General features: G+C 42.5%; 1 protein-coding gene across 2 annotated transcripts in view; it reads left to right on the top strand.

The window, feature by feature from the left end:
• The first annotated feature begins 23,388 nt into the window (after positions 1-23,388).
• OPRK1 (opioid receptor kappa 1) overlaps positions 23,389-26,631 on the top strand; it is a 30,624-nt gene continuing 27,381 nt past the window's right edge. Inside the window, exons 1-2 of one of the 2 annotated variants that reach the window (XM_023248439.2) lie at positions 23,389-23,537; positions 23,850-24,139. In XM_023248439.2, coding sequence (XP_023104207.1) covers positions 23,883-24,139 — 257 coding nt within the window. In that variant the 5' untranslated portion in view covers positions 23,389-23,537; positions 23,850-23,882. Of the gene's footprint in view, positions 23,538-23,809; positions 24,140-26,631 lie in introns of those variants that run through there. The other variant, XM_045049874.1, reaches the window with a different exon arrangement.

Below are 26,631 nucleotides of genomic sequence, written 5' to 3'. Positions count from 1 at the left end.
AACATGTCCAAAGCATCATTAATGACAGTTCAGCTCTGAAGCTTCCCCACATTAGTCAATGGCACCCCAGGCATTCAAAACAAAAATCTAGAAACTACTCTTGATGTCTTCCTTTCCCTCATCCCCCACCATTTGTTCCATTAGCATTTTTTGTGAAGTTGTAAATAATCTTCAAATTCCTTCATTGTCTGTTTCCACCACTAGCCCACAGTCCTTACCACCATCATCTCCCCCTGGACCACTAAAATGTCTTCTCGGTTTGCCTCCTTACATCACTCTTGTTTCCCCGTATCCAGAATGTATTGCAAATGCAGCAATATGAGTGATACGTTTGGAATAAAAATGTCAGCTCATGCCACCCCCTGGATGTCAGTGTCATGCTTTCGCTCCATGCTACAAGTTGTTTATGTGGAATTTCTCCTGTGCAAGACGTTCTACCTTCTCAGGAATCAAGCACGCACTTGAGAAGTTTCACGTATTTGAAAGAGAAACTAAAATAAATCCTGAATTTATAGCTAAATTTATATTGATGTCTCTTCCAGAAAAACAAGTGCCAAGATGGGAAGAAAATGACTAAAATGAGTGTCTGCCATGTGAATCTCAAAAGTTGAGCTGGACGTGTTCCAAGCAACATTGGCGTCTGTGTCTTCAGACGAGCCTTTTCCAGGAAGCTGTGCACTTCACGACAGGCTTGTCGAGGCCCAGAGACACTGAGAGTCCCACTGTAACTCTTGTTGGGATAACATTAATTTACAGGCAATACAATTCTCATAATTGAATTCTGGTATGAGTGACGTAATGTTTAACTTGCCTTTATAAAAGAAACTATTCATCAGATCAGAATTTGACACAGCGTCATTCGTAATTTCTATAAAAATGTAAAACAAACCATTGTGACTATGGTTTGTTACCTGTCACCCCCTGGGTGGCATAAACGAACTGAAACGCAGTCTTACGTTTCAGAGCGAAACAGTGCTGCCTTGGCGGAGGGAATCTCTGAACTTGGATGTGAAATGTTATTATCCAGGTTCTGTAGACATCAGATAAGTGTGCTAGCATCTGAGAGACGATAAATTCTGAGTACATGAGAGCCCAAGGGCTTGTTCTGTGAGACGGTGGCCCTAGAATTGTAAAATCTGAACTTCTGGCGATAGGAAAACCCCCGACGGAGCTGTAGGGGGAACAACATTCTGGAATTTCTTTTTCTTTCATAACAATAAAAGCACACAAGTAACGGACTTCCTGAGAAGTATTTAACAGAATGATTTTCACAACCTGATTCGTAATTGAGAGAAATAATTGGACAAATTTAGATGGATGTCAGAAAAATGGCTACCTTTCAACGTACCTTTGATGCTTCTAATCTCTTGAATGCCTGGTATGGTTACAAGTTGAAGCACAGTTTCTTGAAGACAAACGTGGTTCAAGGGTTTAAGTTAAGTGGTTGCATGGTCCCTACGCCTAAATGTTTATTAGTAGCAGGACCCATTTTTCAGGATAGGTGAAGAATGTTCTGTTACTTAACGCAGATTGTTATTTTTAAGTACTTTGTCAGCGCATGTAACTGTTGCGGTTTGATTGAAATACCAAAATGGAAAGAGTGTCAGTCATCTAGGTGGGGTTCCAGAAACTTCACATTTGTGACCCACAATCCGGCACTCAGCTTTGAGATTCCAGAAACATATTCTTGAGGATTCAGTCTCAGACACCCACTCATAACCAAACTCATAGGACACTGGCCAATAAAAAATTAAATGGACTGTTTTATAATAAGATATTCAATTGTAATGTGGATGGTACTTTTCTTCTAAGTTATCTGTGTCTGTGTTTCCTATATAATGAGAAAGTTTGCTCAGTGCATAGAAAACAAATCCAAAGGATGTGGCTGCTTATGCTATGATGGCCTAATGCGCTCTAATCCACAATAGGGACGTACATCCAAGCTGACGAGGTATTGCGTTAACTAACTAGCATGTGCTAACACCTGAAAGTTTTGTCTCTTTTGTTCCTGATTTTTCCGTTATCCCATACAAACTACTCCTAGCCTTTTGAGACTTTCTTCCTTTAACTATTGGAGATAACCTCACCGTGAAGCCCCTCTGTTACAGAGATCGTCATAGTCATAAGATACAGTATACCTTCTTCTAGGGAAGACGTTGGAGATATTCTGTCTCTTTTCATCATGGTACTTTTGTTTTAAAAATACTTTAATTTAGATGTAACTCACATTAACATAAAATTCAATCATTCAATATGTGCAATGCAATGTTTTCAGTCTATTTCCCGAGTTGTGCAACCATAACCACAATGTTAGAACATCTTCATGACCTCAGAAAGAAACCCCATTTCACTGACAGTCATTCATTATTACCCCCTGCCCCCAGGCCTAGGCAACCACTGACATACTTTCTGTCTATAGATTTGCCTATTCTGGACATTTCATATAGATGGAACCATGCAATATGTGGTCTTTTGTAATGGGCTTCTTTTATTTAGCATAATCTTTTCAGAGCTCATCTATAGTATTACGTTTCCTTTTCTCTGAATATTGCTTCATAGTGTAAATCTATGACATGTTATTCATCAACTCATCTGTTGGTGGATATTATGATTGCTTCCATTTGGCGGCTATTATGAATAATACTGCCATGAACATTCTTATGTTTTGGTGTGAACATATGCTTTTATTTCTCCGGGAAATACCCAGGAGTGGAATGTCTGGGTTATATGGTAGCTCTGTGTCCAATATTTTAAGGAATTCTTAAAATGTTATCCAAAGTGGATGCACCATTTTACATTCCCACCAGCAATGTATGAGGAGTCCAACTTCTCTCCATCTCCTCCAATACTTGTTGTTGGCTAATTTTTTAACTATAGCCATTCTAGTGAGCATAAAATACTATTTCCTTACCATTTTGATTTGCATTTTCTTGATCATTAATGAAGTTGAGCATCTTTTCATGTGTGTTTTGGTCATTTGTTTATCTTCTTTGGAGACTTGCCTACTTAGATCTTATGTCCATTTTATAACTGGTTGATGGTGGTGACAATGATTATTATTGAGTTGTAAGAGTTCTTTATATAGTCTGGGTACGTCTCTTATCAAATATATAATTTGCAAATAGTTTCTCCAGTTTTTTGGCTTCTTTGTTTCGCTTTCTTGATGATATCATTGCAGGACAAATGTTTATAGTTTTGATGAAGTGTAATTATTCTATTTTTTCTTTAGTCACTCGTGTTTTTGGTTTCATGTCTAGGACATCATTGCTTCACCCAAGGTCGTGAAGATCTACTCCTATATTTTCTTCTAAGATATGTATAATCTTTGTTCTTATATTTGGCGGTCTGAGCAACTTTAAGTTAATTTTTGGTACATGGGGCAGAGGCCCAACTTCATGCTTTGGCATGTAGATATCTAGCTGTTAGAGCACCATTTGTTGAAAGGACTATTCATTCTCCCCTGACTAATGACTGGTCTTTGTACCTTTGTTGCAAATGAAATGACCATAGATGCACGGGTTTGTTTCCATTTTCTTATTCTATTTCATTGGTCTGTATGTCTACCCTTATGTCAGCACTACACTGTCTTGATTACTGCAGAGTTATAGTAAACTTTTAAATTGGGAAGTGTGAGTTCTCCAATTTGATCTTTTTTCACGTTGTTTTGATTATTTTGCGTCCATTGTATTTCTTTATGAATTTTTCAGATCAACTTGTCACTTTTTTTCAAAAAAGTTAGCTGAGATTTTGATAAAGATTGCCTTGAATCTGGAGATCAACTTATGGAGTGTTAGTATTTCCATGTTAAGTCTTCTGATCCATAAATATGAGATACCTTTACACTTATCAAATATCCTTTAATCTTAATTTTCTACAATGTTCCATAGTTTTCAGAATACAAGTCTTGCATTTCTTTTGTAAAATTTATTCTCAAATCTTTATTCTTTTTGATGCCATTGTAAGTGGATACAGATGCAAAAATCCTCAAGGAAATATTAGCAAACCAAATCCAACAATACATTAAAAAAATCATTCGCCATAGTCAAATGGAATTTATTCCTGGGGTGCAAGAGTCATTCAATATTTGCAAATCAATCAGTGTGATTCAGCACATCAACAAGAGAAAGGATAAAAACCAAGTGATCATTTCAATAGGTTCAGAAAAACATTTGACAAAGTACAGCATCCACTCATGATAAAAATCATCAACCCAGTAGGTTTAGAGGGAACACACGTGAACACAATAAAGGCCATATATGAAAACCCCACATCTAACGTCATCCTCAATGGGGAAAAAACTGAGATCCTTTCCCTTAAGGTCAGGAACAAGACAAGGATGTCCACTCTCACCATTTTTATTCAACATAGTACTGGAAGTCCTAGCCACAATCAAACAATCGGACAAGAAGAAGGAATAAAAGGCATACAAATCATTAAGAAGAAGTAGAACTTTCACTAATTGCAGATGACATAGTACTACCTATAGAATACCCTAAATACTCCAGCAAAAAATCTACCAGAACTGATAAATAAATTCAGTAAGGTCATAGTATACAAAACCAACGTACAGAAATTGGTAGCATTTGTACACACTAATAACGAAGCAGCCTTAAGAGAAATTCACAAAAGAATCTTATTTATAATTGCACCAAAAATAATTACATGCCAGGAATAAACTTGCCCAAGGACGTGAAAAACCTGTACTCGGAAAAAACTATAAAACATTGATGAAAGAAATTGAAGGCCACACAAAGAGATGGGAAGGTAGTTCATACTCATGGATTGGGAGAACACATAGTGTTAAAATGTCCATCCTACCCAAAGCAATCTACAGATATAATGCAATTCCTATCAAGATACCACAGCGTTTTTCACAGAACCAGAGCAAACAATCCGACAATTTGTAAATGGAATTGCTTTCTCAATTTTATTTTATGATTATTCAATAGTATTTATATTGCGCTTGTATTCCGCAACTTTGCTGAACTCATTTATTAGTTCCAGCATTTCTTTTTTTTTCGTGGACGTTATGGAGTTTTCTGTGTACTTGATATCATCTTCAAATAGAGATTATTTTACCTCTTCCAGTCTGGAAATATTTTATTTCATTTCTATGCTTATGGCTTTGACCACTGCCTCTGATACAATATTATCTGGAAGTGGTAAGCATGCGTCTCCATTTTCTGTTCCTGATCTTACAGGGAAAGCACTCCGTCTTTCAATATTAAATTCGGTGCAAGCAATCAGTTTTCCACTGATGAATGGTATCAGTTGAGGAGGTTCCTCTATTCTTACTCTGTTGGACGTTTTTGTCATGATAGGGTGTTGGATTTTGTCAAATGTTTTTCTACATCTTATGAAATAATCATATAACTTTGCAATTATTCTACTTACATGGTGAATTACATTGGCTGGTTTTTGAATGTTAAAACAACCTTGTATTCTTGCGATAAATCCCACCTGGTTGTGGTACACAATTCTTTTTTATATGTTGCTGGATTCTGTTAGGGTTTTTTTTTTTTGAAGCTTTTTGCCTCTACATTCATAGGGGATACTGACTGTGGTTTTCTTTTCTTGTGATGTCCTCATCAACTTTGCTTTAGTTACTACTGGCCTTATAGAAGAGTTTGGTTTTCCCTCCTCAAGTATTTTTGAAAGATTTTGTAAAGAATTGGTGTTTCTTCTTTGTTAAACGTTTCATAGAATTCACCAGCAAAGCCATCTGGGTGTGGGGCTTTCCTTTGAGGACGTTTTTAACTTACTGATTCATTTTCTATGTTATAGATATATGCTAATGTTCTATTTTGTCTTGAGTCAGTTTTGGTCAAATGTGCCTTTTTATACATTTATTCATATCATTTAAGTTATCTTATTTGTTGTAATACACTTTTACTAGTACTCTCTTCAATCTTTTTCATTTCTATAAGACCATTAATGATATTCTCTCTTTTATTTCTGATTAGGTGTTTTGAATTTTCTTTTCTTGGCCTGACAGTTTCAAGGTTTGTCAGTTTTCATCTTTTCGAAGAACCAACTTTCTTGACTTTCTCTATGGTTTTTAAAGTATCTATTTCACTTATTTTATCTCTAATCTTTATTATTTCTTTCCTTCTGCTAATTTGGGGTGTAGTTTGCTCTTCTTTTTCTAATTCCAAAGGTGCGTGTTTGGACTATCGATTTGAGATTTTCTTCTTTTTCAACAAATACCTTTAGAGGGATGTAATTTACTTCCATTTTTGTTGGAGACCTACTTTGTATGATTCAACTATGGTGGGGAGTTGAGGAATGGACTCCACTGCCTGGCTTCTTCCATCTTCACGATAAAGTATTTATGCAAGAAGGAGCCATAGAAAATGGGACCTGTTGAGTTTTGCGGGATGCTCAACCAGTTACAGCTAGCTCGCTGCAAGCACCCGGATCTGGGAGACCTAGGACCTGCCACTCAACTGCCACGTGTGCTGGGCCAGCCCTTTCACAAGGCAGACCCTGTGTATGTGTGTGCAAAGAAGGTCGGAGAAAAGGAGTACATGAAGAGGAAGGGGGGCGGCATCTCTAGTCCGATTGCTGGAGCTTCCTGATGTTTCAGAAAATGTTTTCTGGTTTATATCTTTAAACTATCCCATAAGATTGTTTTGTTTTTCTTCTTCAGTTAATTATACATTTTTACGTTTCTTCTCTGTTTGTTATTTCCTCCCAATCTCCTTTCAAATATATTTTCTTTTCATTTTTCCCTTATTGATTATTCACTATGACTGATTTTTATTTTTCTAGAGTTGTAGGAAGGACTTATGATGAAAGGCTGACATTCTCTGCTCCCAAATTCAGAGTCTCTACCAAGAGACAGACTTGTACAATCTGGAATGATGATATCCTTTGGTCTGAAGTGATCAATATAGGAAAATATCTAGGTAAATTTTTTGGACTTAAAAAAATAATGAAAAATTCTGTGGGGAGTTGGGACAAATGATCAAGTCTTTATAGGAGTTAACACAATTAAGCTGACTTCGCCTCTCCCTGGCAATAGTTAAAGGCATAGACAGTGAAATAATATTTACAAAATATTCAAGGAAAGAAAGTGTGAAGCAAGAATATTATATGTAGTCAAACTGCCTTTCATATGTAATGGCAAAGACAAATTTATTTGAATATTTAAAGCTTATAGAATAAAATTTTATAAAATCGTAATCATAAACACAACCACTTGGTTTTTAGAAACATTGTTAAGGATTGAACTGTGTCCCCACAAATTTATGTGTAGAAGCTATAATCCTCAAAGTGATTGTATTTGAAGATGGGTTTTTTAAGCAGAAAAAAGTTGAACGAGGTCATAAGTGTGGGACCCAATTCCAGTAGGACTGGTGTCCTTATAGGAAGAGGAAAAGGCACCAGAGCTTTCTCTCTCTGTACACATGCTCACAGAAAAGGTCATGTGAGGACATGGCAATAAGGCAGCCATCTGTGAACCAAGAGAGTTCTTCCCAGAACCCAACCCTGCTGTACCTTGACCCTGCATGCCCAGCCTCCAGAACTGTGAGAAAATAAATTTCTATTGTTTACACTCCCCGGTCTGTGGTATACTGTTATGGCATCTCTAGCTAATACAAACACATAATCCACTCTAAGTAATAGAAGAATTACACATAAAAAACAAGGACACATTTCTCAAGATCCACATATGAATGAAAACATGATATCTGTCCTTCTCTGACTTATTTTGCTCACATAATACCTTCTGATTCCATCCATGTTGCTGCAAATGGCAGGATTTCATTCTTTCTCATTGCCAAGTAGTATTCCATTGTATATATAAACCACATCTTCTTTATCCATTCATCAGTCGATGGACATTTAGGCTCTTTCCATAATTTGGCTATTGTTGAGAGTGCTGCTATAAACATTGGGATACACATGCCCCTATGCATCAGCACTCCAGTATCCCTTGGGTAAACTCATGCAGAGAACAAACTGAGGGTGGATGGGGGAGGGGTAGGGGAGAGGTGAAATGGGTGATGGGCATTGAGGAGGGCACTCGTTGGGATGAGCACTCGATGTTGTATGTAAGCCGATTTGACAATAAATTATATTAAAAAAATAAAAAATAAACAAAATGACCTCAACAACAACAGCAAACAAACAAAGACAAGAAAAAGAAAGAAGCCTATGCTATGAAAAGTTATAAGAAAAAACTACAGAAAGCAAAAAATTTAACACAAAATAATCTGAGATAATTAAGGCCAAACATATCTGTGAAGTGAATAAACATACATGAGCTGAATTCACTTATAAATGTACAAAAGATTTTCAAATTGACTTAAAAGTCAAACCTCAGGTCTGTGTGATGTGTAAGGGACATTCCTAAACTGAAGTGATTCAGAAGAGTTACAAATAAAATGATGAAAAATTACACTGGACAAAGGCAAAGGAAAAAAAGAAACCAGGGGTAGTGATGTGCTAACACATAGGATTCAATCATCAAATCAGTTACATGAATCCAACAATTGACCCCGTGTCGAATAGACTAGTGATTTTAAAGAGATGAGCCATCAAATATCACAGTTGTAGCATCGAGGTGTCCAGGAGATTAGCACACTCTCCAGATCCCTCCTTCTTATCCCGGACATACTCTATGGTCTGCTCAAAAGATAAAATCTCTAAGTAGGCATGTGATCACCTTACGCGCATAGGAGGGAGCACTTAAGTTCCGAAACACCTTCCCTTTCAGATGTACCCAATTTGTGTGTCATTTTCCAGGAAGCCATGGCTCATGCATCCAAAGATTCTGCATTTATCTGCCACAAACAATCCTAGGCCAGGAACATCGTGCTGAAAGCATTTAATAAACAAGGGTGTTTACCCAAGCTGTTTCCATTAGTTTATTTTCTACGGCATCTATTATGGCACGGTTACAAGTACTTAGATGGCCATCTGACTCCATATGACACAGGGGAGTCCTCCAAATCCTATAACTGAAGAGACATGAATTACAGGCCAACTGCTTAACTTCTTCTTTCCTGGATGTTAATGTCAGACAACATGAAATACAGGACAGAAAGAACAACATTAATGTTAGTAAGTTAAATTTGCAAGGAAGGCAGAATAGTGGTAAATAGCCATGAATAGCAGCACATCAGAAATACGGAAGTAACGTCCATGAAACAGAAATTACAAAAACACAAGGAGAAAAAGAAAGAAACACACTTGTGGCAAGGAAGTTTAATTCACCTTTCACATAATACATCAGGATGATAGTGAAGAAATCAGACTATAAAAGACAAAAACCACACGGTTATTAAGCACCTCTGATTGACTTTTTAAAGCCTGTATTTTTAAATTGGAGAATTTTTTTTGTTTCAAAAGTTCGAGGAACATTCACATTTACCTTCCACTAAGTCACAGAAACAAATTACAATATATTCCAACAAGGAGAAAAAGGAAGAAAGAAGAAAAAGTTCAGACAACCCTTATTCAACTTTTTACATTTTTTTTTAATTTTTTTAAACTTTTTTTAAATTTATTTTTGAGACAGAGAGAGACAGAGCATGAACGGGGGAGGGGCAGAGAGAGAGGGAGACACAGAATCGGAAACAGGCTCCAGACTCTGAGCCATCAGCCCAGAGCCCGACCTGGGGCTCGAACTCATAGACCGCGAGATCGTGACCTGAGCCGAAGTCGGACGCTCAACCGACGGAGCCACCCAGGCGCCCCTCAACTTTTTACATTTTAATGATGGCAATACGTAACAATTATTTAGGTAAGTAGTAAAATTTCTTTGAATTCCACCTTGATATGTGTCACCAAAAAATCAAATAAGTTTCTGGAGCAAAGTCATTTTACATAATACTTGTACATTCCTTAAATTTTATTCCTGATATAGCTAGGCAGATCCATTTAAGTTGGGCAAAGAGTAGGAGACAAAAGTGAATCCTACACTGCATGTTTTCTGGGATTCTTTTGGCAATCCTTTGGATGCAAGGAGACTGTAGTTTTAAATTTAGTTATTTTCTATTAAGGTAGAATTGACAAGTAAAATTTTAAGCTATTTAAAATACAGTTGGATAATTTGATATACATAGACAGGGTGCCTGGTGGCTCAGTGGGGGTTAAGTGTCTGACTTTGGCTCAGGTCATGATCTCACAGTTCCTGAGTTTGAGCCTTGCATCGGGCTCTGTGCCAGTAGCTTAGAGCCTGGATCTGGCTTTGGATTCTGTCTCCCTCTCTCTCTGCTCTCTCTCTCTCTCTCTCTCTCTCTCTCTCAAAAATAAGCATTAAAAAAATTGGGTATTGGGGTGCCCGGGTGGATCAGTCGGTTGAGTGTTCAAATTCGGCTCAGGTCATGATTTCGTGGCTCCTGGGTTCAAGCCCTGAGTCGGGCTCTGTGCTGACAGCTCGGAGCCTGCCGATTCTGTGTCTTCCTCTCTCTCTGCCCCTCCCCCGCTCACGCTCTGCCTCTCTCTCTTTCAAAAATAAATCAACGTTAAAAAAATAAAAAAAAAATTGGGTATACGCATGCATTGTGCAAGGACCCCACCACATCGATTTAACACATCCATCACCTCTTTGTGTGTAGAAACATTTAAGTTCTCTCTTTGCAAGTTGCAGTTCTAAATTCAGTTAACCATATAGTCTTCACGTTCCATCCTCAGATCTCATTCATCTCATAACTGAAAATGTGTACCTGTTGCCAAAACTCCCTACTTCCCCATCTCTCAGCATTTGGCAACTGCTTTTCTACTCTCTGTTTCCATGAAGTCAACTTTTTTTTTTTCTTCTAAACTTTACACTTTAGTGTCACTATAGAGTGTTTGGCTTTTATGTCTGGCTTATTTCACTTAGCACCATGCTTCCACACTGTCATAAATGGCAGGGCTTCCTTCTTTCTTTAAAAAAAATTTTTTTTTAACGTTTATTTATTTTTGAGACAGACACAGAGCATGAACAGGGGAGGGGCAGAGAGAGAGGGAGACACAGAATCGGAAACAGGCTCCAGGCTCTGAGCGGTCAGCACAGAGCCCGACGCGGGGCTCGAACCCACGGACCGCGAGATCGTGACCTGAGCCGAAGTCGGGCACTTAACCGACTGAGCCACCCAGGCGCCCCTAGGGCTTCCTTCTTTCTTAAGGCTGAATAATATTTCACATTTTCTGTATTCCTTTATCCACTAATGGACACTAAAAGTTATTTCTATTCTTTGCCTATTGTAAGTAATGCTGCCTTGAACTTATCAGTACATATATCTCTTCAAGATGATGGTTTTGTTTCTTTGGATATATACCCAGAACTGGGATTTCTGGATCATACGGAAGTTCTATTTTTAATTTCTTGAAGAACCTCCATACTGTTTACCACAGAGTTTACCAGAAACAAATTACTCTCCTTGTAGATATTTTTAAGTTTTGTCCTTTAACCTTCACACTAGAGTTATAGACCATTTACCTACCTCCAGTACAATATTAGAGGGCTCTGAATTTAACTATATATTTAGCTTTATCATAAGTGAGATTTATACTTTCATAATATGTTTTCATAATATGTCCTTGCATTTCAGCACGAAGAACTACCTTTAACAGTTTTTTGTGATGCTAATGGATTCTTTTAGCTTTCTTTGAAGCTAAAAGACTATTCCTTTTAGCTTAATTTAATTTTAATTTGTCTTAATTTAAAAGACAATCCCTTCAGCAATTGAAGGACAACTTTGCCAGGTGGAGCATTCTTGGATGGCAGGTTTTTTGGTTTTGGGTTTTTGGTTTTCGTTTTTTCCTTTCAGCACTTTGAATACATTATCCCACTTCTGCTGGTCTGCAAAGTTTCTGCTAAAAAATCTTATAGTCTTACGGGCCTTCCCTTGTTTGTAAAAGTTGCGTTTTCTCTTGCTGCTTTTAAGATTCTCTCCTTGCCTTTAATTTTTGACAATTTAATTATAATGTGTTTTGATGTGAGTGTCTCCAGAGTCATCTTGTTTAAAACTTTCTGGAATTTCTTTAGCTGGGTGCTTGTTCCCATCCCCAGGTTAGAAAAATTTTCTTTCATTATTTCTTTGAATAAGCTTTCTGCCCTTTTTCTCTCTTTTTGCCTTCTTATAATGTGTATTTGACCACTTCATATTATCCCTTTATCTTTATTCTTTTTTAATTTTTGCTTTTTTAATTGGATGAATGCCACTGCCCTGTCTTCATGTTGGCTGACCCTTTCTTCATTAGATCTAGTCTGATATTTAACTTCTATATTGCATTTTTCAGTTTAATTGCTGTATTCTTTAGCTTTGTGGTTTTTGTTTGGTATGTTTTAATATTTTTTATCTCTGTTGAAATTCCCACTTTGTTCATGCCTTGTTCACACTCTGGGGTGTCTGCGTAGCCTTTCTTGGGGCATCCAATGGTAAGGCAGAAAGCACCTGTTCAGAGATCAAAGAGCCCCTCCGTTCCTGGGAAACCAGTTGTCTTCCAAAGTAACAGCTGGTCAATTCCTCAATGGACAGTGCCTTGGTAAATTTGCCCTCATATCCTTGCTTGCTAAGTTGTGCATAATTAGTTACGGTTATCCTGAATTAAAAGCTCCTGGCCTTCTTGCTGTCCCTTGAAACTCATGTTTTTATACATCAAGTGAAGCCACAAGATCCTTATTGAGCTTATTCAAATAATTATATGGCCATGAAAGGTAGGGAGTCTCAAAAATAAATGAATTCAGTGGCAGGTGAGAATCAGCTATAAGTTAAATTATTTCATCTCAGTTGACCAAAGTAAGGTCTACAAAACTGTTACGGATTGCAATCAGATTAAAGTCATCAATAAGAGGGATGCAAGTTAACGTTTAACAGCCGGCTCTCTGGTAAACACTACCAAAACCCTCATTTGTAACATTTGCCAGGTTCTGAGGTGTAACTATTCCTATCATTGTTGATTTCAGCTAAAAATGTGAAGCTACTAGAAAAATAAAAAAAATAAAAAATAAATAAAAAGAAAAATGTGATGCTACTGAACATGAAGTTGGGAATAGCTAGGCAGCAGTGACCCATTATACAGTCCCCCCCCCCTACTGATACAACAGCCATAGCCTCCAAAGCATACATCATAGTGAAACATAATTACATAATAGGAAATGCTTCCTTTTGAAGTATGTACCACCCTCATTTCTAATGTATTTGACTGTCAGTTGAAGTAATATACCTTTTAGAAGTGTCAGTTTTTAACAGCTGATCAAATATTCCGAAAATGTCAACAGCTGTTTGCAGTATAACTCTGTCTACCTTCTGATCAAATCGTGCAACCTCTGGGAACATAACCTACCTGCATACATGCACAGGCATACAAACACACTCGCAGTATTGTTTCTGGAAGCGGGAGATGAAACGAATCCAAGTTTATATGTGTGAGGGCCTTGTTGCTATACCCAAACTGGAATGCTCCGGAGAAGGTAAGCGATCTTGAGAAGAATGAGAAAACTATGTCTTGATAGAGAAATGTCTTCCGTGTGTATGCTACATGGAAATCACATGGTGCAGGACGATGAATATTTTCGGTGTAAAAATGGAGAGAAGGCGATTTAATTGCATTTGCATAAAGGAATACAAAAAAAAAAAGAACACAAAGAAAACTCAAAAAGTAGCTTACCTGTATGCATGGGTATAGAAGAGGGGAGAAAGAGATAACATGGGCAGGAGCAAAACTTCTCAATACCTTTGTAAGTAGTTTGGACATTTGGTTCATATTACCAAAGCAAGTAACAATCTTTCTAAGCCAATAAAAAGAAATCTTTGTCTATCTTAAACTATAAATGATATTTTCTGCTTTTTAAACATTTATTTATTTATTTTGAGAGAGAGAAGGGGCGCAGAAGGAGGAGAGAGAGAGAGAGAGAGAGAGAGAGAGAGAGAGAGAGAATCCCAGGCAGGCTCCTCACTGGCAGCACGGAGCCTGACACAAGGCTTGAACTCATGTGCCTTGAGATCATGATCTGAGCCAAAATCAAGAGCCAGTCACTTAACGGACTGAGCCACCCAGGCACCCCGATAAACGACATTTTCTTACTTACCACCTAAACTTGATACATCGCACTCTATTTTTAACTATATTACTTCCACGTGCATGATGTAATCCTGTTGTATCAATTACTTTTCTTCAAATAAACATATTTTCGGTATTCACGTAGTCAGTGTCTTTCATTGACTTTACTGTGGAATTGACCAGTCTTTCCTTGTACTTCCTTTAGTTGTCTAAATATACTTCTTTTTTAGGGGAGTTTAACATACTAACGTTGATGAAATTTTTCAAAGTAATTTCAGTCGTAACCATTTGCCTGTTTCACAATACATAACTACCTACCTCTTGCACAATAGACAACGAGGCCACAGTTCACGCTTCGATGTCAAGGCAAAGACTTGCCATTCCTCTCACATTTTAATTTTACTCCTACGACTCATCTCTGCTTTCATTCAAACCAAAATTTTTGTGCATCCTGAGAAGGTGAAAAGATCACTGGGTGGGATTCAAAAGAATGATTCTATTTTCTGGTTCCTCCACTTACTAAATGATCACAGTTATGTGGCTTAAACCCTCAGAGCTTGTATTTTGATTATAAAACAGGGACAGGGTTATTCTGCATAAAGTACACGGAAGTTATCACAACCTGATGAAATATCATCGTGTGAAGTACTTTGACCAAATCAAAGCTTCGTACAAATTTATGACACGGTTACTGCCATCAGTACAAGGAGATGCTTTGATATACTGCAAAGATTTTGAAATCCGCAAAAAATAGGTCCTTTGAAGCAAAAACTAGGTTCCAATCTTGCAGTATTGTTGAAAATTTTTGTATGGGAATTCTATTTTTATTTACTTTTATCTTTTTACCCAAAGTACTATTTTATAGCACCTACTCCCTCTGCTGTTCAAATGTTTTTGTTTTCACTTTCTGTTAAACTGGGGTCGAGGGAACGGAGAAGAAGAAATCAGGAATAAAAGCAGACAAAATTCACTGCTGTGTCACCTGAAATATTATTGCAATTATCCCTTTCTTTCTTAGGGTATTCAAATATTCTGTACCCTTTTTCTGGTAGTTTGTAGAACTAGGCTTTGATCTTCTTTTTAAATATCACTCTTTGAGTGGAGTCCGCAGCCTTTAAATTGAATGGCATATGCTGTGAAAAATGCTAGAAAATGGAGATCTTTTTCTTAAAAGACAAAGGATTCAGTCAGAGATAGTATTATTAGATGTCATGAGTTATTGTGGCTTCCCCACTCAGGGGATTTTGTTTCTAGACTCTGAGTGCTAACTGAATAATTGTAAAACTTACTGCAAAATATGTGACATTTTTGGCAAGCACTGCCTTCAATTACAAAGCTAATTCTGCATCTGAATCTTTTAGAGTCATGAACTTCTAAATTCTGTTAAGCTCTGTGAGTTTATTGATCTTAATAAATGTACACACGCTGCCTAAGATTCAAAGGAAGCTACCAGCTTGTTTTTTCCAAATTGATTAACCTTTGAGTTCTATCACTTTGCTCATAATTTTCCTTTAAGGAGTATGTAAGAAAAAGGGAGGGAAAATGCTATTATAGGAGGTAAATCAAATGTAACCGTTGTCTTGAGTTAATGCTACCATTCAAACACATGTTGAGATTATATCAACCCCTTTTCTGGTCTCAAGCCTATCCAACCACTTTTGTGTCGTCACTGTGAAATGTAACATGTAACCTGCCATTATTTATTTTAAATTTTTTAATGTTTATTTATTTTTGAGAGAGAGAGAGAGAGAGAGAGAGGGCACGAGTAGGGGAGGGGCAGAGACAGAGGGAGACACAGAATCCAAAGCAGGTTCCAGGCTCTGAGCCGGCAGCACAGAGCCCAATGCGGGGCTGAAACTCCTGGACTGCGAGATCATGACCTGAGCCGAAGTCCGACGCTTAACTGACTGAGCCACCCAGGCGCCCCAAACCTGTGACTCTCCTTAATTCTTGCAGTCAATATATGTTTTTATAGATGCCAGACACTATTGGGAATGTGAGTACTAATATTATCACAAATATTTATTCAATCAAAATACTTTCCACTCTTTGCATATGGTAGTGAGTTTGGTGGAGTTGAGTGATCCGGATGAGTGGGGAGGAGGAGGGTTTGTGTTCGTGACATGCCCCGGCTACACTCTGGGGTGTCTGTTCAGCTTCTCCTGAGCCATTCAAGGGGAAGGCAGAAAGCGGCTATTCTGGGATCAACGATTTCCTCAGTTCTTGGGAAACCAGTTATCTTTCAAACTAGTTGTTGGCCAATTCCTCAATCGACAGGCTTTTGGAAACCTGCTCTACATGTCCTTGCTGCATCAGTAGTTATGATTATCTCTAAATAAAAATCTCCTGACCTTGCTCTCCCTTGAAACTCATGTTTTTATGCATAAAGTGAAATCATACGATAATTGTACGAACCATGAACCACACCAGTAATGTGCTCATGTTTTTAAAACGGCTCTTCCCATTCAGCTCTCGGAAGTTTAAGATCTGAAGTGCCTTCAGCTATACTCCAGAGCACGGTTTTCAAGTAGAGAGGGGGCAGTGAAGGTGGAAGTGGAGGGATGCCCTCCTCTTCTCTAGACCCATTTGGGGTAGATTGCATCAGAGATGAAGAGACAGTTCAGGAGATATCCATGAAAAGGGTCCCCTGCGAGGACTCCCTTTTTACTGTGTGCCTTCTAAGTCAAATGAGGAGCATGCAAACACTGAACATAATTCCCAGAATAGCAGGCCCGGTGACAATTAACGTAAGGTGTTAATTGGGCGGTGCTGGAGATCGGCAATCCTATTAGTTTGACAGAAAACACACCGACCAAAGTAAGAAAAAAGAAAGAATCCCTTAAGTTCTAACATGTTTCTGTAAGAACCTTGAGGCAAAATTATATGAGATATGATGTTACTGGGAACCACATAAAAATGTTCTAATTTCTCCAGATAATTCACATAGCGTCTAATCAGCTGAGCCACAATGTGGCTTCAACACGTGTGGCCCCATGGCCTGTCAGCGTTGGATCAGTTGGCCACGTCTCTCCACAACAGCCAGTGAGGACACCCTTTGGCCAACCCCCAGTTTGGTCGGGACCTACAGGGTGTGGAGCCGGACTATGTTTTAACCTCAATGGAAACACGTCCAATGTTGATGGTTACAAGGGAGAGGAAATCTCTCGCTTGGGGGGCCTCCGTGTTGATGGCGTTTCGTGGCATTAATGCGCTGGCTCTTCCATTCTAAGACAACTCAGAAGGTGAGCTCTTCCCAAGAAAGTCAAGGCTGGGCCAGACGGTATCTTTTCGGGTCCATGAGAGCCTGAGGGAAGACAGATCATCAAACACAAAAAGTGTCCTCTTCCAACATGAGCTGAAAGAAAGGCAACCAACTCCTTCTCTCTGGGTGAGGGTGGGTCAAGTGTGATGGGGTGCCTCTGCCCGGCTCCTTACAGCAGGGTGCCTGTGACCAGCAAAGACCTTGCACGAATTGGGGCATGTGGGTCCTACGAGTTACCTTAAACTTAAGAACTGAGAGAATTTATTTATTTAGTTTTTGTTTTTGTTTGAATTCCAGTTGGTTAACATACAGTGTTACATTAGTTTCGGCTGCACGATACAGTCATTTGACACTTCCACACGTCACCCTGTGCTCACTACCACAAGTGCCCTCCCAACGAAAAGAGATCTATAAGGTGTGGAAAGAGCTGAGGGAACCGAGAGGAAGATGAATTGAGTACTGCAGTGGGAGAAGCAGGAGGGGGAGGTTCTTCTACCTTTTGGCCGAAGCAGCAAAAAGAAGGAGGACTTCTTGCCAGGACTTCACTTTCCGCCCACCCTGTGATCTCTTACCGGGGTACCTTCCATACCCGGACTTGACCAGTACTTTCCGGACACAGAGCAGGGTGAGGAAGACAGAGAGTGGAGGTATGGGGCAAACAGAGGTTATCCACCTGGTTCTGGGAGACAGGAAGGCTGGTATTCTCGTGCCTCAGAGCTGGGTCCTTGACTCCTAAAGACCACACAAGATGGCAGCCTGGGACCTCGTCCAATACAGAGAGGGCAGCCCTCACCATGCAGTGTGCACAGTTCTCCCTCCTGGTGGCTGGCCCAGCAGGTGGGTCTTTCTGTGTCCACAGTGAGATACAAAGTGAGGAACGGCCGTGGGCAGGGCAGAGGCAGGTGCCTTTTCCACAAGCCAGGTGACATAGTCCTCTTCTCCAGACTAAGCGTTCTTTCAACAGAGAACCCTAACATCGAGTGGCTCCTCAGACCGTCATTATGTCTTATTGTCTGTTCCCTTCCGTTCCAATGCACAGACAGCGAGCACAATTTTAATGACACATCATGCCAGGCCCCCAGTGACTTTTTTTCTTTGTCAGGTATCTTTTTTTTTTTTTTCAACGTTTATTTTTTTGGGGACAGAGAGAGACAGAGCATGAACGGGGGAGGGGCAGAGAGAGAGGGAGACACAGAATCGGAAACAGGCTCCAGGATCCAAGCCACCAGCCCAGAGCCCGACGCGGGGCTCGAACTCAGGGACCGCGAGATCGTGACCTGGCTGAAGTCGGACACTTAACCGACTGCGCCACCCAGGCGCCCCATCTTTGTCAGGTATCTTATGTCACGTTCTCTGTCATGCGGACACTCATCACCTCTCCTTGAAGTGCTCCCTTCCCTAGATCTCCCTGACTCTGTTTCTCTTTCTCCTCCTTCATTCATGCCCGTTTTATCAGTCCTCTTTGTGAGATCCCTGTGAAACGGTGTGGCTTCTCGGCACTGTCTCATCAGCTCGACTTCCTTTCCATCCTTACCCTTGGCACCCGTATTCCCTCCTTGGTTCTAACTGCCCTCCATCTCTCCAGCACTGACTCTCCCCAGCGTTAGAGACTCCCCCCTGCACCACATACGCAAACGCCTCCCTGGGGCCTCAAACGCAGCTTTGCCGACTCCGGGCTCATTACGTTCTCCTCCAAGCTTGCTGCGACTTCTCCTGTATTTCCTATTTCAGTTAATGGTGTCGTCCTCCACTTGGTCACCCAAGCGTAAGCCTAAAGTAGTTCTAGGCTCTTCCTCCCCCCTAACTTCCATATTCATTCAAACTACAAGTCTTGCCAATTTAATTTCCTAAATGGTTCTCCAAACCATCATGTTCCCTATTTGCTCAGCAATTACCTTGCTGTAGGGTCGGATCCTCTCTCCCCTCGACCATCACAATAGTTTTACGACTGCTTTCTCTCCAAACGCTCCCTCCTCAAACCCATCAGCCACCACCTCGACCTTGCGATCCACTCATAACCCCGCAGACTGTGCCTTCTTCACTTACGTCTCCCTCCATCCTCCACCCTACCCTCACCGCCGCACCCCCGCACCTCCTGCGAACACTGCAAACGTGCCATAACGCGCCCTTTATTGCCTTGTGTTGCCCCAATCTCTCTCCCTCCCCATCCTAGCGCCCGTCGTGGGACCAGCACTGAATTTTCAAAGCGGTGGACTCAAGTCAATCAAGTTGTTCAGGGTCAGAAGTTTCAGACTTAAGCCTCAGCTCCAGGACCATGAGAAAGTCCTCAGTTTACCCTTCATGTATATACCGTGCAGGTATGCAGCACACTAAGATGACTTGTAGGGGCAACAGTCCATGATGCGGATTCACTCAGGAGCTTCTCACATCTGCTCGTGTCTCCTCCACTACGGCCTACAAATGAAAGATAAGTGAGGTTTCGAAAATCCCATGTCCGAGCGTGCTCTTCTGCCTGAGATTCTTCACGCGTCTTACGCCGAGATGCAAAACCTTCACCATCTGTCTCTTAGGGCTCAGTGTAATCTTGACCCTGACTGCCATTTTATCTTGGACCACACTTCCCTGGGCCCCAGGCTCGGGTTCCTTGGACTCCCCTTAGTTCCACAAATGTGCCCCACTCCTGCTCGTGTATGTTCTTTGCATATGCTGTTCCCTGCCTGGAAGGGTCCCTTTTTCCCTTTTCACCTGGAGAACTACCACGGTCTTTAAGCGTCAGCTTCAATACCACTTGGTCCTGGTCCTGAGGGGCTTCCCTGATGCTTTTGTAGTAACTAAGGTTCCCTGACATCTGGGCTGAGGGCCCTCAAAACACACACAGGTGCAGGTTGTATGCCTACAATAACTCACGGGATGCCTTTGCGACAGAGACATGAAGAGGGCTTAAATCTTTATAATGGCAACTTGCAGATAGGTGTTAGTCAAGTGTCTCGAAGAAGGGGGGCCCTTTTTCATTGTGCACAAACTTGTTGCCTTGGCTGCTGGCTACCTTGTTTCCTTGAACATGTTTCCTATAAAACCCCTGCCAGGGTTCACGGTACTTGTTAGTAATTTTTCATAACATTTGAAAAAAAACATTAGATTCTCTCACACTAGATTGCACAACCCGTTCGGGAAAGGACTGCCTTTGTCTTGTTCACTGTTACTCCCTCAAGTCCGGCCTGCTCACCTGCCACTTGGGGACACACGTGACAACATCCGATGCGCGAAGAGCGAAGTGACTCGAGGGAACGTAATTTCCCTCCAACTACATGCTCACTGTAGGTTGTTAGAGTCACGAAAAAGCGAGCTGATCACAGGGTACCGGTGGGTTCCCCAGTCTACACAACAGAAGTGCCAAAGCACCCGTCACCCAAGACGCTTGGTGGCATTAAGCCACAAGAATGCCTGAAAACCCATTTTCAGCCTTAAAAGGGCTTTCTGTGCGGTTGCAGGCACAGTGTTTGCATTGAGCAGAGTGGAGGGTAGGATAAAGCTGTAGTCAGTTATAGCCCAGGCTGCATGTCAGTGCATAATAGTTTACAGCATTTGAGCAGTTTATTTTGTCCTCACTATTTTCTAAGCCCTTCTCCGACATTATGATAAAATCTCATACGCCTGACAACCTGAGCACGCATAAGAAGCCTTCCCCACTGTATTCAGAGACACCGGCCACGTTCCCCCGGCAACCGCCGCTGCCTGAAGGTTTCTTAATGCTCGGCCCATTTGGGGTTCACTTTATTTGGGCCATTAGTTCGGTAAAAAAAAGGGCAAAAAAAAAACCCATAGGAGTATTCAAATGAAACACAACTGCTTTTACCATAATTAGCAATCCTTTGCCTTCAAAACACTGTCCCACCTATCAGAGGTTTCTTATTAATGATCAGAATGAGAACATCATCTTATTAGAAGTCCCAGAATGAGTTCTGCTTTCATTTTAGAAGGGCCCAGCAAACCTCTCCACACACACGTAACTGTGTATATTTATGAGACACGCGGGGAAGTCAGAAGTTCAAATCATTGGAATTAATTGTACCACCTAAATCTTTTCAAGTAATAACCTTTCTTTTTTTTTTTTTTTTTTTTGGTCCTTGACAAATAACCCCTCCTCTCTACGTTTTGTTTTGTCTTTTGGGCAAGAGGGGCTCCGCATTTGCTCCCTTACATGAGGTCATTCTGTGTCATCAGCTTGTTTACAAGGGCCAGAAATACCTGTGTTTGAGCCCAACGCAGAACAGCTACCAGTTGTGTGAGCCACCTGTGTGCTAAATACAACAGCAAAAACTAACCAAGTGGTGAGCGCAAGACGAAGATTAAGTATTGTAAATACCCTTTCAAAAGTGTGTTGTACAGAAACAGTTGTATATATCTTTAATGCATGAAGTCATAGATAGCTAGATAGATAGATAAATTCTGCCTTTCCCAGCTAATTTTCCTTTAACATACGTCTTTTACTTTCTTTCTTACTTAGACTCTGCTTACTTTTCAAACAAAACGTCTTCCTGGGTTGCTTTGGTGGTAGTCTGGGATCCCTGTGGCAAGAAGTGAGCCCCCAGACATCTGGAAAAGACCGGCCGCCATCTTCCTAACAGAGACGGACCCTCAGACACACGGAGAGCCCACGGTTCTGATGTTCTGTGAAAGCAGGTGTCATTTTCTAGTGACTCTCTGCAACCAAACCCCCAAACCCGTAAGATTTGGTAATTTTCAAAACTCCTATGGTGCCCGCCCGGGGTTGGAGGGATTCTGCTGGGCAAAAGAGAGCTTCCTTGTGCTTCTTTTGAAGCACACTCCTCAAAGAGCTCTGCGTTTCGAGGCTGTGATGAGACCCTGGTGATCAAATCCCTCTTTAGGGGGTCACCATATCTTGAACCAGGTTGCAGCTCTCTTCGGCTGTCAGCTGATGAATGGAATGACTGTATGCGCCATTATGGTGCTCTGAGCTGGGGGGGAAGCCGTGGAGGGTCATGTTTGTCTCCAGAAGTCAGTCAGCCTTGGAGGAGGAATCTACTTAGGAAACTCAGGCACCCTGGGCTCCTGGCGTCCTGGCTCCCATATCCCGTTGGGAAAGGGGAACTTCCCCACTCTTGCTTCGGGACCTTCACTTCCGAGCTGAGTCCTGGCTCCCTTGCTGCAGCCCACCCTAGTCTGCCTTCCTCTTCCTCGCTGTCCCCTGGGTCCCATTGCCCGAGGGCCTCTTTCCCCCAGCGGAATCCGACCGCCATCCTTGGACTGGCAGCGTGATGCACCGAAATGATGATGACCGAATTTCCCTATGGGGGTTCAGGTTCTTGGGGGTTTCCTAGAGAAGGCACCCTAGTGATGGAAAGGTGAGGAGAATGTGATGGTTGCCGGGATTCATAAAAGAGGCGGAGACAGTTTGTCAACTCCTGGACCAACACTGAGGCCTGCGTAAGGGGAGTTACTCATCCGCAGGTAAGTAACACCTGTCACGTGTCGTCCGTGTCATCTCAGAGAAGACTAGAAGGAACCAAATGCACAGAAATATTCTATTGATGTATTTTTTTTAACATTTATTTATTTTTGAGAGAGACAGAGCATGAACAGGGAGGGGCAGAGAGAGGGGGACACAGAATCTGAAGCAGGCTCCAGGCTCTGAGCTGTCAGCACAGAGCCCGACGCGGGGCTCGAACTCGCGGACCGAGAGATCATGACCTGAGCTGAAGCCGGACGCTCAACCCAGTGAGCCATCCAGGCGCCCCTCTATTGATGTATTTTTAAGTCATCAGTATTTTACGATCTGGCCTAACTGGATTACTTTGCTATTTGGATGGGTCATCCAAATACACAGAAGTACACTTTTTGTCCCCGGGAACGAAGGCGACAGTGGTTCGAGACTCTTCTGAATACTCCAGATGCGTACTCGCCCTGAGGGGGCAGCCCCTTCCTTGCCACTAAAGCTCAGTGGCACAGCGGCTCGGTCCTAGGGGCATCCAAGAGCGGCTGAGACCCGGGGCGAGCCTCGGTGGGGGGGGGCCCGGGGCTGGGCCCGCCCCCGCCTAGTGGGCGGGGCCGGGGGCGGGGCGGAGCGCCCCCGCGCGCTCGGTGCGCCCCCGGGCCCGCGAGCCAGCCGGGTCCAGGCCGCGTCCTCCCGGCTGAGCCGCCGCGCGTCGCGGGAGCCGCGGGGACGACGCTGGGCTGAGCGCGGGGCTGCGGGTGCGCGGCGACCGCGAGCGCCGAGCCGGCCCCGGGAGCGCGCCGTGCGCCCCGGCCAGGACCTGCCCCGGACCGCCGCGCGCGCCTCCGGGACCCGGGGGTGAGCTTTGGGCTTCCGACTTCCGAAGAGCGGGGCCGGCGAGCGCGGGCTGTGTGCTCCAGGGCTCTCTGGTCCCTGGGGGCGCAGAGCGGCCGGGTGGGGACCGTGCCGCCGCGGGGGGGCGGGGGAGGGGAGGAGGGGGCGTGCCCAGGAAGGGTTGGGGCGGGTTTCGGGAGCCGGGGACCGGGAGCGAGCGCGGGACGAGCGCCGGGGGCGGGTGGGGGGCCTTCGGCGGGGCCCGGGCTCCCCGCGCTGGCCCGTGGGCGGCAAAGTTTGCCTCTCCGGGTCCAGCCGGTTCTCGCGCTCCCGCAGCCCCGCAGGTGCCGCCCCTCCTCGCCGCCAGCCATGGAGCCCCCGGTCCAGATCTTCCGCGGGGAGCCGGGTCCCACCTGCCCCCCGAGCACCTGCCTGCCCCCCAACGGCAGCGGCTGGCCGCCGGGCTGGGCCGAGAGCGACGGCAACAGCAGCGGGGGCTCCGGGGGCGCGCCGCTGGAGCCCGCGCACATCTCTCCCGCCATCCCGGTCATCATCACCGCGGTCTACTCGGTGGTGTTCGTCGTGGGCTTGGTGGGCAACTCCCTGGTCATGTTCGTGATCATCCGGTGAGTGCGGGGTCTGGGCGCCGTCGCGGCTGGAGTGGGAGGCGGGGTGGGGGCGGGGGGAGTGAGGCTCCCGGGGGTGGGTGGGGGTGGTCCAGTCACCCGGACGCCGGGTGGGGCGCCAAGCGGGTGGCGGGGATTCTAACCCGTCCTTGCCGGGCTCCGGAGAGTCTCAGAGCGTGGCCTCCTTGAAGTAAGGGATCTCCTGGAAGAGTTTTTGGTGGGGGACTGCGAGGGTCGCACTGCGCAGATCGGGCCGCCGGCGGTGTTTTGAGGATTTGAGTGACAGTCCTCTTGCCCCCCAAGCCCCTGCTGAAAACTGTGGTCAGGGAAAGTACTAGGGTGCGCAGCAAGGTCAGCGTCTCCTGGAAAGGGAGCTAAGTTCCTTTGCCCGGCCTTTTTGCCTGGTTGCCTGCCCCAGTTTGGAGCGCTTGGTTTTGTCCTCCGTGAATATTTCTTAAGGTAAGATTCAGGCCCATCGAATGCACTGGAGATAGTTCAGAATTTCCTGTGACTCATCAGATTGGTGTTACGGTTTATGAAGCAAAAGCCAATATACTATTTAGGGTTGTTGGTATCCACACATGAGCCCTTTTAGTACTGAAATGTCATCTCATTTATTAAGAATATCAGTGATTTTTTGTAAATAAGCCATCTGATATTTATCCTCTGAAGTGTGGGTTGTGGAGGTTTTCAAAAATTGCCTTCCTTTTTATTTTCCACTGAGGGAAACTGAAGGTTCTATTACGTTGTTCTTTGGTAGAATTACATGGAAGTCGGTTTCTAGTAATGAATACCCAAATACCCACGTATATAGGCTAGTTTTCTGGTAAGTGAAATGGTTCTTATTTTGGTCTCTTTCAACAAAGAAAACAAGAAAAGAAAAAAAAATCTCAACTTTGACCTGGAGGCCCTTTGAAATATGTGTGTTTTACTTGCTGGAAGATGTAATGCTTTGGAAATGCACCTTGGAGAGTGGATAAGGGGTTTCCATTCCTTTGAGATAAAGGACAAAGTCACTCTTTTCAGGGATGCTGAAGGATGAAGAAAAACTACTTTAAAAAAATTCTCACTTTAGCTCCTTATTTATTATGAACCTTAAGAACATTATCTCTAGTAGCATGAGTCTTGAGATATCATCATCATAATAAAATGCCCATGTATTTATCTGTGTATCTAGTCTTCACAGTTTCAGGTTTTTTATCTTCATCTGTGCTCTGGACCTAAAACCCATCATTTAAGCCTCCAAATATTATAAAGCTCACTTCACCTACAATTAGCGTTTGTACCTTGGTACCCTGGGTTTCCATAATTGTGTATTGTGTTTTACAGGAATTCTATCAGTGAGGAGTAAAGGCTACAGAGGGAGGGGAGATTTGAAAAGCACATCGTTTTTTCAAGTCATTAGTAATTTCAGGGCTGTTCTCCATTAGAAAGACGATTATGGCAACTGAAAGCAAAGACAAGACAGCTGTGTTCTCAATTTCAATTAAAATTTTTAGGAGATCTTTGGTTCAGAGGCTGCGGTTTTGTGACAAAACCTCGTTACAAAAGAAGAAGATGCTAGGAACAAAACCAACTCTGTTCCTACTTATGTCATATGTAAGCGCACCGGTAAAACAGAAACATCTTCTTGATATTTGAATGAGCACCTTAAGTTTTGAGTTTGAGAAGAGCTTCTTAGTTGCTTAACAACTATTTATATAGCCCTGCAGAGTAGGATAAAAAGGAATGAAGAATCTTAAAATGTGTGCAAAGACAACTCCGTGGGAGAACAGTAGACAAGAAATAGAAGTAGAAATGAAACAAATACATTTAACAATTAATTACATGTAATTGTATATAATTAATAATCACCTTTATAAATAGTAATATAGTATACTTATTAATTATTCATATATTTATGTAACATGTGATATGTAATTGTCTATATGTACGTGTGTGTGTGTGTATGTATACACACATCTCCAAAAGATATCCAGGAATAAAATTTGCTAGAAGGGAATACATCCAGCTAAACATACACGAAAAGTTAGCTGGTTCACGTAACACCATTCGTCTTCTCACCCCAGCCCCAACTACTTGGAGATGAAGTGTGAAAGGTGAGGGGTTATGCTATCGTCCTGGAATGCCAGCGTACCGAAACATTGGTTTGCTTGCCATCTATAGCTAAGAGGACTAAGGAGTGTTTAGAATCAGTTCAGACTGGGGGAGGGTCAAAGAATTGCAAAATAAAACTTCAGAAGAAAAGTTGGTGGCCTCGGGTTTATTTCGCTCCGAAGAAGCAGCAGAAGGTTTGAAAGGGGGGCGCTGTGGTGTTCACAGGGGAACTGAGAGCCCAGGCGGAGTGCAGATTCAAACGTGGCTTTCATCTTCCGTGCTGAGGACTGAGCGACGCTGTTTGAAAAGATTGAGGATCACTTTGGAGAACGACGCTTTAAAAATATTATACATTGGAAAGGGTCATGGTTCAGTCATCTGGGACATCGTTCTAG

The sequence above is a fragment of the Felis catus genome, chromosome F2 (assembly GCF_018350175.1).
Source record: "Felis catus isolate Fca126 chromosome F2, F.catus_Fca126_mat1.0, whole genome shotgun sequence".
Classification (NCBI taxonomy): Eukaryota; Metazoa; Chordata; class Mammalia; order Carnivora; family Felidae; genus Felis; species Felis catus.
Note: the sequence above shows the minus strand (reverse complement) of the source record. Positions and strands in the feature narration are given on the sequence as shown.